The sequence below is a fragment of the Columba livia genome, chromosome 16 (assembly GCF_036013475.1).
Source record: "Columba livia isolate bColLiv1 breed racing homer chromosome 16, bColLiv1.pat.W.v2, whole genome shotgun sequence".
NCBI classification, from domain to species: Eukaryota; Metazoa; Chordata; class Aves; order Columbiformes; family Columbidae; genus Columba; species Columba livia.
Window position 1 is genome coordinate 3235553 of NC_088617.1, and position 15461 is coordinate 3251013.

General features: G+C 46.0%; 1 protein-coding gene across 1 annotated transcript in view; it reads left to right on the forward strand.

Moving 5' to 3' along the window:
- Positions 1-14961, forward strand: part of PPP1R16B (protein phosphatase 1 regulatory subunit 16B) — a 61328-nt gene extending 46367 nt beyond the window's left edge. Inside the window, exons 3-11 of the mRNA XM_065031890.1 lie at positions 113-183; positions 2398-2543; positions 4750-4853; positions 5170-5294; positions 5769-5894; positions 6244-6319; positions 7237-7366; positions 8122-8290; positions 8879-14961. Coding sequence (XP_064887962.1) covers positions 113-183; positions 2398-2543; positions 4750-4853; positions 5170-5294; positions 5769-5894; positions 6244-6319; positions 7237-7366; positions 8122-8290; positions 8879-9400 — 1469 coding nt within the window. The 3' untranslated portion in view covers positions 9401-14961. The remainder of the gene's footprint in view (positions 1-112; positions 184-2397; positions 2544-4749; positions 4854-5169; positions 5295-5768; positions 5895-6243; positions 6320-7236; positions 7367-8121; positions 8291-8878) is intronic.
- The last annotated feature ends 500 nt before the right edge of the window (positions 14962-15461 follow it).

Genomic DNA, 15461 nt, shown 5'->3' on the forward strand with positions numbered 1-15461 from the left:
GCTCTTGGCTGCGGGGTCTCCTGCAGCTCAGCCCACGCTGGGACAACCGAGAGCAAGAGATGGGTCGGGATCACTGATCTGACTCCTTTCCTCCTCTCTCCTTCCCTTACAGTGTGTTACTTGCTGAAGAGCAACATCAGCCCAGACCTGTGCAATGAAGACGGATTAACTGCACTGCATCAGGTGAGGCGTGGGAGCAGGTCACAGCTCCCTGCACCGTCACTTCTTCCCTCTGCCTTCTGAGCAGACCTGCCGGGGAGGGCAGAAACAAACTGCTATTTCATTTTGTTGCTCAGTCAAAGCAATGAAACTTCACCATGTTGTGCTGGTGATCCTGTTTCTTGGGGAGCAAACTGAGATCAAACCCTTCTCTTGCTGTATCCCAGACTTTGTTCAGTGATAATAAGAGCTCAGGAATTGGGGATGGGTTTCAGCTGTGAACATTTCTCCCAGCCTTTAATCCTTGCAGGGCTGGGCCGTGAACTCTTAACGCAGATTAACTCAATTTTAGAGACTCTGGCAGTCCATGAGTTTTGAAACTGGTTTAGATAAATGATGCACAGGGTGTTTGCAGAGCCTGTTGCCACTCTCTGCAGGCTCAGAGGCTTCCAGAAATCTGGATGAGATGGCAGCAGCTGATCACCAGCAGTAAAATAAAGACTTGTCAGAGTGGTGTGTAAATCTGTGTCCTTCCTCTGCACTGATGCCACGAGGGTTTTTCTGTTATTTTAAGGCCTTTGTCCCCATCCCTTCTTGTGAGTCTTGATTTTTGGTGCAAAAGCATCAGGAGAGTGATTCCCCCTGGGACTCGCTGTGCCTGGCAGCTGCCGCCTCCACTGCCATGAAACAGTGGCACAGTTGTCACACGCGCTGCGAGGGCGGAACGGGGACTCGTGGCTTTCTCTCCGTTAGTCTAAATGCCCCCATTGACTTGGGATTTTTGACTCTTTTGCAAGTTGCTTGCTCTCTTCAAAGCTGGGTGGATGTTTGCTTAAAAATGTGAACTGGCCCCTGGAAGAATAAAAGGTCCCCAGCACCTCTCCCATGAGATGCAATTGTGCGCACAGAGAGACAGCAGCCTGAGATGCTGGCAGCCTCATCGCATTCATCATCAGCTGCTGAAGCCAGGGAGGATCCCACGTTGCCCACTGAAGGATCTGTTATTGTCAAGGTGCATTTGGGAGTTGAGGTGGGAACTTTGCATCCACTAGAATTAATTGAATCCCTGCAGAGGGAGAAGCTGCCACTTCAACACTATTGCCCATTAGCAGTGGCTTCCAGTGGAGGATGAAACTTATGCTTCTGTGATAACTTGGCTGTGTGACAGGTGTGATTTTAACCTCACTTCCATATGCAAATTATAAACAGAAATACATAAAAGGTCCTTATCACTCAGCTGCTAAAATGCTTGCTGTGGGGTGTGATTCAGCCCCATTAGAAGCCCATGTTGCATTGCTGAGCTGCGAGTCTCCCGTGTGGGTCTGCAGTAATGTCTAGACCACAACCAGGCTTCTTGCACAAGAACTAATCTTATTTTAGTGTCTTTATTATATGTGTGTTCATGTCAAGAAGTGAGCACGAGGTGGATCAAAGAGCAAGTTCCACCTTCCCCAAAGGAAAGCGGTTGAGGTGATTTTTGCAGCTGCCTCTGGGACTGTGGTGTCAGTGCATCAAGGATGCTGATTATTTTTTTCTCAGGAGATGAAAGGTGCCCTGTGAATTATCTCATAATTCTGAGAAACCAAATTGCATTTTTTCAGATAACTGTGGTAGGTAGCGTGAGCTGCTGAGAAGACTTTTACTCATCACATGCCAGTGTGTGGGATTTTCCCTAAGAAAAGGGAATGTCAGCTTGTCAGCTCATCCCTTGGTATGTGGTTAAACTGGTTACATTGAATTTCTGCTATGTTTGCTCTTGAATATGGAAGACCCAGTGGGACAGAAGCTGTGTGCATATTTCACAGAATGTCAGGGATTGGAAGGGCCCTGGAAAGCTCATCCAGTCCAATCTCGCCACCAGGGCAGGAACACCCAGATGAGGTTACACAGGAAGGTGTCCAGGCGGGTTGGAATGTCTGCAGAGAAGGAGACTCCACAACCCCCCTGGGCAGCCTAATATTTGCTATTGTTCCCTGCGGGTTCTATCCCCAAACCAGAAAACCCTGTAAATCACAGTGACCTTCAGTCTGCCCAGTGTAGGGGTTCTGCATGGTGCCTTCTGACCTGCTCGGCTCCAGCTGGTCTTTAACTCTGGTGGGGATGTTTGCTGCCAAACACTGCCATATAAAGGAGGTCTCAATATGCAGGTACAATATCCTGGTACAACTGAGCAAGTATGAGCCTCATCTTCCCAAAGTTTAAAAAAAAACCAATCTGTCTGCATCTCTTCCTCACCAGTGCTGCATAGACAACTATGAAGAGATAGTCAAGCTTCTCCTCAACCATGGGGCCAATGTCAACGCGAAGGACAACGAGCTGTGGACTCCGTTGCACGCAGCAGCTACATGTGGTCATATCAACCTGGTGAAGATTCTCATCCAGCAGTAGGTGGCTTTTTGTGTGTCCCTTTCTGCAGATCTGATTCTGCCCACAGCTTCTGTGGATGGAAACCGAGACTGCTTAGCACCTTGTAAGATTGCAGCGGTGGTGATTATTCCCTGCTTTCAGGCTATTAATGAGAGTCCTTCCTGCGTGGGGCAAGGGGGTGGAGGAGGAAGAGCAGAAAGGCTGAGGAGAGATGTAGTAAAACATTAGATGACTCAGTTCCACGAAGCTTCTGGAGACTGGGCGAGAATTTGCCACTTTTTGTCTGTATTCTGGTGTGTGTTTCTGGTCTGTGTTTGTGCTTGTTGAATCATGGTCACTGTATACATAGAAATAGGAGCAGCCAGCACGATCCACCTTCAGGCTCTTAAATACGGCTTCAGGTCTTCCAGCCACAGCCAAAGAGACACTGATGTAGGAGGACAGCAGCATGTTTGTGTAGCTCAAATACTTGGGTGAACTTTGTGACCTGTCTTACTGGCTCTTAATTAGGAACAAGTTAGCTTCTTGTACTGTTTGTTCCCCAGTGGTGTGACACTAGTGCTCACACTGGACCTTCCACTTGACTTTACCAAGGCCCTAAATAAAGCTCAAGTCTTCCCTAGACTTGCTGGCAAGAAGGAAGAAGCCAGATGTGTTTTGAGCTGTCTCACGTGCAGCATTTAATGAGCACCTGCTGTGAATCCTGTCTGGAGCAGGTAGTCCTGACTCGGGAGCCTTCTCCTCCATTTCCCGGAGCGATGGTGTAGAGGACACAGTGTCCTTTGGGAGCATTAACGTGCTGTCTTGCACAGCAGTGCCTGCTGCTCCTCCCTGGGGAGGGACACTCCTTCCCATGACACTGCCATCCGGGACACCAGCACTGAAAATCTGGCCCTTCTTCTTTGGCTATAGAATGAAGGATATAGAGCAGAGGATGCAAACGATCATCCCTTGGAGGACGTTCTCACTTGGGTTGGGAAGTTTTTGAATGGGGGCCGTAAAAATGGAGCAAACAAATGTGGAACAATGTAGTGCATTCCTGAATCTTAATTGAAAATAAGGGGGGATTGGTGGCAAGGTGAGGAGCTGGAGCTTATGGTGCTGGTTGTCATAGGCTGTGGTAAGTAGTTGCCCTGTGGTAAGTAGTTGCCAGTAAATTTGGACTAGAGTAGCCTAATGTCATGACCCTATACTCAGAAACAGTCTTCCCCTAGACTTTCAAGGAATAAGGCGATTTAATTTGCTGGCTACAATCAAAGTTGTCCTTTACAGATGTCAAATATCAAATGACTAGTTAAATGCTGCCTTTTAAGGCAATGCTATTGGTGATGGGACCTGGAACCCTTGCATGCCATCAGAGGAAGCGGCACACAAAAGATGTCCAGTGTCTTGCTTTTTTAATTTGCTGATTAAACTAATAGTACTTGGCTAATGGGAATTTCAATGTAGCTTGCTCTGCTCAGGCAGAGGCGCAAAAATAAGTAAAGAAACAGGAATCTAAATGCAGGTGCATACTGTCTGCTGTGCTTCCAAGGCTGGTAACTGTGGAGTTAGATCAGAATTCAGCTGAAAATATTTAACAGCTGGCTAAAACGCCACAGTTCACAAGAGGCTGGAAATTTCCTGCTATATGGGAATATGGGCACAGTGATCAATTTAACTGGCAATTTTACTTCCCAGTAGTGACCTCCTGGAATCACTAAAGCGCTTAGAGAAGTGCTTTTGGACACTCAGAAATAAAAATTCACCAGTTGACACTTTTTTTAATACTGGTTTTTGCCAACATGCCCTTGGCTAGATGGAGGGCTCCCTCCGCTGTTGAACCCATATCTTTCCCAAGTTTTCTGGTCCTTGTGAACTTTTCACTGAAGGACTGCTAGGTGCCCAGATAACAAGCACCTGGTAGTTGCTTGGCATTTTTACCAGAAATTAAGCAAATAAATCACTTTGATCATTGAGAAGCTGCAGGCCTGTCCAGTGCCAGGCTCAGGAGAGGACAGGAGGTGTCACGTCCTGCCTTTCATCCACTTCTGGAATTTATCCTCCCCATTCATAGCTCCACGGCTTTGCTTCCAATCTTTCTCGTCTCACACAAATCTTGGTGACGTTTGGGCAACTATTAACCCCAGTAAGTTTTTGCTGAGCATTTAGCCCAGCGTTTGGCACCGTCTGCTCTGGGATGTCTGAGGTCCTTTCTCGTGTAACTCCACTTTCTCCTTGCAGCGGTGCGGACTTGTTGGCAGTAAATGCAGATGGCAACATGCCGTATGACCTCTGTGAAGATGAACCAACTCTGGATGTCATTGAGACTTGCATGGCCTATCAAGGTAAGGAGACTGAGTTCATGGAGAATACAAAAATGGGTCGATACAGTACTAAAAATTACCTTGTTTCTCAGCTCTTGATTTGCCTCTGGAGAAAAGCAGAGAGCTGCTGCCTGGCATAATTTCTCGGAACCCACCTCTGTCTAGTTTCTCTGATTCCTCAATAATGATGAGGATGAAGGACAGCTGGCAATCCCCTTAGCTACATAGCGTCTGAAAAGGATGTGAGGTCATTTCAGCCACAAATCATAAGTCTAATTTTAATCAACCAGTGAAGACAATGACCCTTTTGAACTCTTCTAACTCTGAATTTCAACAGGAATTACACAGGAAAGGATCAATGAGATGCGGGCTGCTCCGGAGCAGGTCATGATCTGTGACATTCATGACATACTTGCAACTGGACAAGACCTGAACCGGACTGATGCCCAAGGTGCTACACTGGTGAGTGAAACTGCTGTGGCTTCACTCCTGTCTTCCTTCAGCCCGCAGGTTACAAAACCTGCCCCATGGCAGGAATTATACAAAATCAACACATACAGGTCACTGAGAGCAGTGAGGAAGCTATTTTGATCTTTTTCCCTTAGTTTATTGTCACGTAGGAACAGGCTCTATCCATGAGTACGGCTGACATAACTTGATTTAAAATAATGAAAAATTATTTTTCTAACCCACATATGTAAGTTATTTTAACAACGGATAAGGTGTGTCTTCTCCAAACAGCATTATATGCAGCTAATACTGAGTTTTAGTAACAGGAACAACCTGCTTTTGACCTGATGGCATCTGCCAAATGTGGAGCGTGCTGCCTGTCCAGATCTAGACTCAGAGGTTATCCAAGAAATTCAACTGAAACTTGGTGTATAAAACCATTCGTGGTCCTTGCAGGTGGTTCATGCTCTGTTCCTTGTCTCCTAGCTGCATATAGCTGCAGCCAATGGTTATCTGCATGCAGCTGAAGTCCTTCTTGACCAGGGGGCAAGCCTGGATGTTAAGGACTGGGACGGCTGGGAACCGCTTCATGCTGCTGCTTTCTGGGGACAGGTAAGGATGTTGTTGCAAATGGCATGTCTGAGGGTGACGTTTCTTTCTGCCTGGACAATTGTGGAGCACTCTGCAAATGGAAGAAACCTGTACTAGGGCTGGACTCAGTGGACAGTGTCAGCTGAGGGGTTTGGGGCTCTGAAAAGAACCCATTGCTGAGAAAGTTTGGGGAGAGTATGTCTGAGCAGTTGGATGGTAGGAGCAATGTTTAACACCACACGCAAAACACAATAATTTGAGGCGAGTTGAGCATGCATGCCAATGCTTTTTATCTTATTCCAACTTTTCAGCTTTGAGGAGGACAGTGTTTACCTAAAATACCTTGATGAACCTGGCTTTCTTTCTCTAGATGCAGATGGCTGAGTTGCTTGTGTCCCATGGAGCTAGTTTGAGTGCCAGGACATCTTTGGATGAGATGCCAATAGGTGAGTTTACTAAGCTCAAAAAATAGAGATCGCTAAGAAAAACTTTTCCCCCTAAGTGTGCTGGAGTCTTCATATGGTGCTTTCAGAAGCATCAACATTATTGTTCAGGTGTCTTCAGAACCCAAGTTAACTGGGACTGAAGTTTTAAAGTGCCTATTTTGTTACTTGTGAAAACACTTCTTGCTCATAAAAACAGAGGAGGAGTTTCTCAAGCATCAAGTCTTTCTCCTGTGTGTTTCCACTCATATTATCCCTCTGTACCTGTGCTTGGGAGACTCCCTGCCCTTGTATTGTAGTCTTGGACCTGAGCAGCTGTTGAGTGTAGCCCTAGGACAGTTGCCTGACTTTGCTTTGATACAGTGAAGTGTGGTAAACTAGAACAGACTGGAAAGGAAAGCGAAAGCACACAAGCCTCGGAACAGATTGCAAGTAAAACTTCCAAAGTGCTAGCATCTGACCAGGTGTCCTATAACCTTGTGCCACATTTTCTTTTGGCAAAAGGTTTTCTGAGCCTTAATTGAAAAATATGCTGCATTTCAGGGGAGCTGCAGTCTCGTAATGCCAGAAATTTCTTTTTCCCCCCATCTTGAAGCATTGATACAGAAGTCAATGTATCTCTCACCCTTCCATGGGTAAAGGCACAACATGCTGCAGAGATAGGACAAAATCTGGCTGAACAGCTGGATCACCGCAAGGCTGTCACAATCAGCAGCTCTGCTTTTCTGGTGCTGTTTAGGTATCCCAACCATTTGTTTAAATATTAATGGGCTAAGCATATTCAGCTTAAATTTCCCTTCTTGTCCTCCTGGCATTTGTAGTTGTGAATAGAAGGAAGGTGCAGTTATTAACAGTAACATGATGTTAATGGCACCACGTTTGAACTGTCCAATTAATGGCCTGGTTTGTGTATGGCGTAGATCTGTGTGAAGAGGAGGAATTCAAAGTCTTACTTCTGGAGTTGAAACACAAACACGATGTGATCATGAAGTCTCAGATGAGACATAAATCCTCCCTGAGTCGAAGGACCTCCAGCACTGGCAGCCGGGGGTAAGCACGTTGTTCCCTGTGGGTCACCCAGGTGAGGTTCTTGGCCACCCAGGTGAGGTTCTTGGCCACCCAGGTGTGGTTGCAGAGCACCTTACATGCAAAGAACAGCCTGTCTGTCCTTTCCGAACCAACTCTGAAAAGCAGAAGCTGATTTTCAGTTGCTGAAGGCAGAGCTGCTCTGAAGAGTGGTTCACTAGCAAGAGGTGGTGTTTCTTGGGGGGAAATTGGGTCTGCACTGTTGTGGTTTAAGAACTCCTCTGAACAGAGAACCAAGTGCTGAGAATTTACCCTGTTGAGCCACTGATACTGGTGTCTGGGAATCAGTGCTTCAAAAGGATTAACTTGGGCTCCTCAGTAGTACTTCTTATGGCCAAGATCCTGTGTTGAGACAGTTTGCGCAGGTCTTTATGTTTACCAGACACCAAATCAGTCCCACGGACCACAGAACTCCCTGAAGAGCCCGTGGGCCTTTGGCCTCTACATATATTCCCCTGCTTGCAGAGTAGATCCATTAGGTGAGCTGCATGAGATCGAAAGCAGATTTGCAGTACTACATTAAAACTCCTTACAATTCCTCCCACCTTTAACATCCACACCAATGCCTTTGCTTTGTGTGGGTGCCAGGAGCCTAAATTCACATTCCGTTCCAGTGGGAGAGGCTGTGAGGTGGGAGGACGAGGTGGGAAGAGCTACAGGGTGAGAGGAATTGTCATGTCCTGCTCACAGTTTCGACGTCCCTTGTCCCTGTCCCGCAGGAAGGTGGTGAGGAGGGCCAGCCTTACGGACCGAACAAACCTCTACAGGAAGGAGTGCGAGAAAGAGGCCATCGTCTGGCAGCAACTGGGGGTGGCGGAAGAAGGAAGAAACTCAGGTCTCATTGGAGAAATTGGAGAGACTCGGTCTGACCAGGAGAATACAGACCCTGTAAGGAATCTCTTCTGTATTATGGGAGTCACCGAGGAGGGCTGGTAGTGCAGATTCAGTAGCAATGGGTGCCCTGGGGTGGAAGGTGGCTGAAAAATTAGTAAACCTCATCCATCAGATGTACGCAAAAGATCAAATCCTCATTTGATATAAATTGGCATACCCCACTCGGATGGAAACACTGCTTTGGATTTACAGCTGCGTAGTTTTGAGATATAGCCCTAGCAGAAAATACAGTATGTGCATTTTCTCTTTACAGCTGACAAATTGGTAATCACAAAAGAACTGTAGTCTTGTTTTGCAGTTATTTGTTTTTAATTCAGTTATTGTCATGTTATATTAATATGTGTATCTGGGTTTTTTTGTGAGTCCTTCTGAGTTAATGTTCCATGTTCCTGGTTGGGAACCAGCTCCTGGCTGGGGCTCACAGCATTACAGGGTGCTGTTAGTGGGTGAATTCAGTGTTTGTGCTACAATACCTGTCTGGTGGAAGGGCTGAGTGTGAGCAGGCTTAGGAAGTACTCACAGGATGAACTGTGTTACGAGGGATAGGGGAATATGCTCTTCTTTCATGTCTTCTTGTTACAGAATTCAGTGCTGGAGAACTCTTCCCTCCTTCCGGAGTTAGCAAACAAAAGCACCCAGTGTGACTCTGAGATCCCCCTGCAGAATGGACTCATGGCATCTGCCAGCCCTTACCAGTACACCTTCTCCAACGGGGACGTTTGGAGTATGCACGCTGACCCTGACGGCAACCCCGGCCACATGCTGCCCTACGGCAACCCCGGGCTCCCCGACACGCAGCAGTTCTGGGGCGCCTACAAGGAGCACAACCACCAAACCCTCTCCGAACTGAAGCGGCAGCGGGCGGCAGCCAAACTCCTCAACCACCCTTTCCTCAGCACCCACTTCGGCAGCGGCGTGGCAGGAGTTGCCGAGAATGGGGGTGAGGCCAAGTCACACCTAATCGGATCCAGGACTTCTCCCTACAGCTCCAATGGGACCTCGGTGTATTACACAGTGGCCAGTGGTGATCCACCCCTCTTGAAATTCAAAGCTCCCATGGAGGAAATGGAAGAGAAGGTGCATGGGTGCTGCAGAATTTCCTAGTCTCATCTGTTTCTCACGCCAGAGGAAACAAGACGTGGGTGGGCTGGTTGGATCCATCACAGCGGCCAGGTTGTTTGCGTTCCAAGGGGAGAATTTGGTTATGGACATCCTGACTGCGGCGGCCACGTTCATCTTGAATTGTACTTAACCCTGCCAATTACTTCCATTGCAGTTGAATGAGTAACGCAGGTGGAGCGAGGCTCTCAGGAGAGGAAGGGATGTGCATCAGTATGATGTAAAAAGAGTCATCTTAGCCTTGCTCTGTGGCAAAGGGAGGTACGGTGTGCTGCCTCCCCATCCTCGGGAAGTCAAGAGACACCTTGGAATGAAGAAAGGATCTGAATTAAAATCTTTGCATCTGAGCCTCTTGCTGTAAGTCACCAAGCTTCTGGAAGGTGACAGTTCAGACCTGAATTTTCACTCTTGGGTGATGCATAATATCATGGAAGGGAGATCAACCGCCACATGGGGTTTGCAAGAGTGGACAGAGCTGTTTTCCATACAGCTGAATGCAGCACTTACAGGGCCTGAGCAACAAGCAAGCGTAAACTCTGTGCTTGCTTTAGGAAGTTTGCAAGGTGTTATCCCCTTGCAGTGACAGCTCACCATCAAAAACTGCACTGGTGGGTCCTGTTCTGCTCTTGTAAACTCGTTACTGCAGATTGCCATCAGGTTTGAAGCAGAACTTTTCCTGGATCGGGCTTCACTCCATAGGCTTTAAAACTGATGTTGCAATAAGGGGCCCTGGCAATAGAATTTTACTGCAATAAAATACTGACAAAGGTCTACATTGGGATAAGTAATTTAAAAAAAAACTTATTTGTACTATTTAGACTCTTAATTTGTTAAAACTGAAAAGACTTTTGCTGTTCTCACTTTCCTATTGATTCTGTTTGTTTACTCCATATGCTCAACACAGATTCTAGGGGCAGTATGCTTTTGCATTCCGATTTTTTCTGGATTTCCAGAACCACAGGGCTCGAGAGGGATGAGGAGGAAAGGTTTGCCGAACCAGAAATGCCATGAAAGCTTTTCTGATCTCTGTAGATGTTACACCACTTGTGTTAACCTGCAGTCTTCGGCTGATAAATAACAGTTAAATCATCGCTTTGGTGGTTGAGAGTTGCAGCAGGGCAGGAGATTGGTTTTTGTCTCTTTTCCAGCTCTCATGCTGAAGTCGTCAGCAGTGATTAGCAGCTGTCAGAAGACTTAAATGCCTCTATGTGTAAGGGAGTCCCATAGTGCCATGCAGTACTTAGCAAAGCCTCTCTGCTGGGTGTTAGTGTAGTTTGTGTCAGCTCTGACAATACCTGAGAAACAGCTGCTTGGTGTAACCCAGGGGTTTGGCATTGGCTCCTCAGCAAATTAAGGCTTTGTGTACCCGGGGGAGGTGAAAGGAGAGAGCCCCAGGGATGCAGCTCTGAGGAACTGGCCACAGTTGAGTTAACAAGTTGTATCTAGAGAATAACTGTAAATCTTCAACCCTTTTTCTGCACAGAGGGGCTATTGCACACGTAACTGTTTGCCTGCATGAATGCGTGTCTTCTGAGGTGGTTTAAATTCCAAACTCTGTAACCCACCATGGATTAAATCCAGCTCACGTAGTTGTGCTTTTCCAAGGAACAGCAAATGCAGCTTCCACCAGTCTTCCTTTTAGCTGGCAGCTGTCAGACCTCAACATTACACTTCACTCCTCCTGTGAGAATCCTCCCAGCCTTTCCTTTTTTGTAGGCTATAAAAAGCTGACGTAGGCTGCTGGTGAGTGTTAAGTGCTACCCTCTGCTCCCCATCAAATCCAGCCCAGTGCTGGAGATGGATGTTTTATGGGATGGGGCCCTGGGCTCCTCATTCTCAGCTCCTCGAGGCCACAGCCACGCCAGAAACACTGTTGGACCTGTAAGATCATTACCAGGCTCACAATTTACTCTTTTGAACCCTTTAAGATACTGTTCTCTTCCTTGACCAGTTCTAATAACAGGTTAGAAAATGGTAGCAGTTCATCTGACTCTCTTAAAACCTCGGTTCAGTTAAAGGCAGGGGGTTTCTTTGTATGTTTTGAAACACTCAGAGAAATTGGGCTTCCTCCATTATTGAAACACATATGCTAAATATAAGACAAGAAAATACTTCTGTGCTTGATTTAACCTTGAGGGATTTTTAAAAGTAATTCTGTAGTAAGAATAAGATGATTTGGTAACTGGACAGACTTTACTGCATCTGTGTGTGGTTAACAGCAAGATTTCTGGTTACCTCGAGAAAATTATTCTGAGATAACCCTGAGTGCAGCCTGGATATTACTGAACGGGGAGATGATCTCTCAGGTTGTCTCTGTTCCTGTGGTTGTGGGGTTTGTCTCTCCACATCCATCCTATTGAGAGTTCTGGACTCAGTGTAACAAATTCCAGTGCCGCTATCCACTAGGTTGTAAGTGGTGCAAAATTTGGTCCATTCCCTGTTCGGGGAAGGAGGAGCTGAGCCCTTTTCCTTCTCAGAGCAATTTTTTTGCTGTTGAGTATATTGAATCCTACCTAACTGCAAGCAAATGAAAACATCATCATTGAACTGATAGTGGTGAGGAGCTGGAGGCTTGTTTTCACTGAGAGCTGTTCATATGGTAAAACTGTAGGAAGCCCATCCATTTTTAGACAAACGGCTTTTAGTCTGTCGGTATTTCACTCTGCTTATATGTGGAGTTCCAGGAACTCATCACTCTAGCTGTGATCTTGAGTAAAGCAACAATTGATTTACTATCAGGCAAAAAATATTACAGGTTGTAGATTACAAAACATCCCCCTAATTAGACTTTACATTGTAATTGTAAAATTGGCTGTAATACAGCTCTTCTGGCTTGATCACTGTTAAGCTGCTCACTGAAGTCTAGTGGCATCTGATCAAGTGTAATATAGTCTTATGAGACAAGAGAGTCAGTAATGATAAATCTTCCAGGATATGTTTCACAGCCATGCCAAGTATTTATCTACTGCTTTGGGTTGAAGTTGCATAGAGTGGGACTTGCAAAGGAGTGACCTGGAATGGATTCATCCTTATGTGTTGGTGACATCTGGGATATAGTGGTCGCTGCCTGTGGGGCACTGGAAATACGCTCAGGGAAGAAGCCGGCAGTTCACGCTCCGTGCAGAGTTGTTTGCTCTAGGTCTGGGATGAGCAATTCTGCAAAGTGGATATTTAACCTGCCTCTGGTAAAGTATTTTGTAGAGACAAACAGTCTTTTGAAGGAATAACAAATACATAGATACTCCTACATGTGCATTGTAGGAGCCTGCCTCTAGGAATAGAGCTTTTTATTATAAAAGTTAGCAGTGTTACAACAATAGTGGCGTTTTTATATCTATGTGTTTGAAAGGCCATCCCAGTGGAAAGCTCTGAGGTACATAGCAGAAGGCACTTGGCTGTTTTGTTGTATCTTAATATTGCCAAAAAAGCTGTAGAAATCAGAAATCATATTGTGACTGGCACATCAAGCACTTGGTTTATTAGAGGAAGATTTGGAGGGGTTTATGCTGTGCTCAGTGTTTTTAGGCTCAGTAAATATCTATGTACAGATTGAAGGTCAGATTTGAGTCCTACTTCTGTTAGCAGTAATCCAGAGGTTGTAGTTGTTCATACAGACTACGCAAAGATTTGAGAATGTGGATGTCTTGACAGGTCTTTTGTAGGCAGAGCAGCACATGAGAACAACCCTTCTGCTTGCAATATCTCCTTGTATGCTGAAGGCAGCCACTGGCTGGTTGATGAGAGCAATATTACTTTCCATGTTGAAGGAGCTTTTTTAGATGGGAAAAAGGTGTCTCTGCTTTACTGAGCTCAACCAAGAAAGTCCCAGCACCAAAATGTTAGATAAGGGCTCAAGTACCCCTGCTGGGATCTGACATCAGACCTGCATCTGTATTTCATGTCTCAAGTGACGTGATTTTTGCCCATTTAGTCTCAGTTCTGTGGTGCTCCAGAATCCGAAAATCCTCCCAGTTTGGGGAAGAACTGACTCTAGCTGATGTGGATCTGTACCGGCTTGCAGGTGTGGTTGAATGACCACGAGGATGAGGGACTCCTGGTGGGGGAAAAAGAGCACGTCAGGGCAACAGCAATAACACGTCAGTGCAATATTCCGTGGAGGCTGTAAATTTGCTAGTTTATTGAGCGGGGTCTTAACTTCACGGGGTTGAAAACACTTAGAAGCTCCCAAATGGCATTACAACTTCTGCTTAGTGTTCTTTTGCTTTATCTTTGGAGGTCTGTTTACTCAGATCTTCTCTGCTGAAACTAAATCAATAGCGTGAAACAGGAATAACCCAGAAAGCAATAGCGCTGGTCTCCAGGGAGCCACAGCTGAGCTGTTGTCCGTCCGCTGGAAGGTGTTCTCCCTGCATCTGGATATTTCTGTGCCTTATCGTACTTGCTAAAGGTAACTCAGTAACTAGTCCCCGGAAGGAAGGTTTGTGGCGACTACACGGTGCTGTTCTTAAACTTGGAGGCTATTTTGCAAGGGGATCGCAGATCAGAGCATACCGGATTTTTTTGCTCTTTCATCTTCGCCAGTTCTCTCTTCCTAAATACACAGAAAGGAAATGCACAGTCTTCATTCTAAGTTAACAAATCATGTTAACTTACTTTATTAAAGCAGTTCTCTACAGGCAGAGCCCAGAAACATGCTTGTAGCAGCAAGGTCTAGCCTTTTACTACAGCACACAGCTAGGATTTGCATTTTTATTTTGTTTTGCATGTGGCCGTACAACAGAATTTGTTGTCCCTGGCTGTTATTCAGCTACTCTGCTGTTTTCACCATGCCCAAACTGGTGATGGACTTAGTGCCCCCACGATTTGAGCACCGCTGGGTTCTTCAGGCAACATCTGCCGTGGCACAATTACCACCCAGGATATTTTGCTATTTTGCAACTGCGGAAGCTGTAGGAGAGGAGACACTGCTCAAGATCCCTGTTCCCAAACCTACACCAGTGCAATTATTAATATCTCCACCCGCAGCTGGAGGGGAGATGCGGGTTTTAGTAGACGCAGCCTTAGTATTGCCATCTCTACATCTTCAGCCTCTAGACTGCAGTGTAAAATGGGCTATGGGAGCGTCGGTAACCCCGGTACAGCTCGGTGTGACGGCTGCGTGTACAGGATATTAACAAAAGATGGCAAGCCTTCTGCAATAATTCGTGATTCCATCGATCAGTAGTAAACGATGTACAAATAAAACTTGATGAAACGTATTTTATGTGGAAAAAAAAATAATGTAAGAACTGTATATTGTATTAGCAGCTTTGTGTATAAAATGGCATTTTGGCAATCAGAGTCTAATATATTTAATTTTTTTTTTAAAGGATATTTGATATTGTATGGAATTGACTTTATTGCTACTGTAAGTATGAAAAGATAGTTTCTTAACATGTTGAAACAATGCATAAAATCTTAAGTTGTATGTAAAACTCATGCCAAAAGGGTATGTCTGACAGTATTAGCACCTGACTCAATGTCTTTAATAGATTGAATTTTTTAATTTAAAAATTATATTAAATTTCTTTTAATAATACCAAAAATGCCACTGAGATTGATTTAACTGGTTTACGTTTCGGGCCTCCTCAATGTCTGTATCTCCTCCCCTGTAACCGTAAGTACAGCTGGGAATGGTGCAGAAGAGTAAAACTTGGCAAGGGATAGATGTAGCTTTTTATTTTGCAGCAGGTAGCAGTAATTCCTGATGGGGACAAGCCTTTCCTGGATTTTGTCATGTCTGAGGAGCTAGGCCCAGCCTTTGTGAATGTATTTCATTGGGAGGGTCCTTCTCAGAGGGGGCTGATTTGGGTGAAGGCAACAGCACCCTCACCCTCCCGGCTCTGGCGGGACAGGGTGGGTGACAGAACCGTGAGGGCTGAAGCCTCGGGCAGGGGTCGCCATGGGGCAGGTGTGTCGGCCCCTGAAGCCCCATGGAAGGAGTTCAGAGCGGGTTCCATGCAGAGGAGCCTTCCAGGGCCGAGCACTGATGGGCCTGCGCGGTCTCGCAGCCCCAAGCAAGGCCGACTCCCGCCTGTTCCCCTGC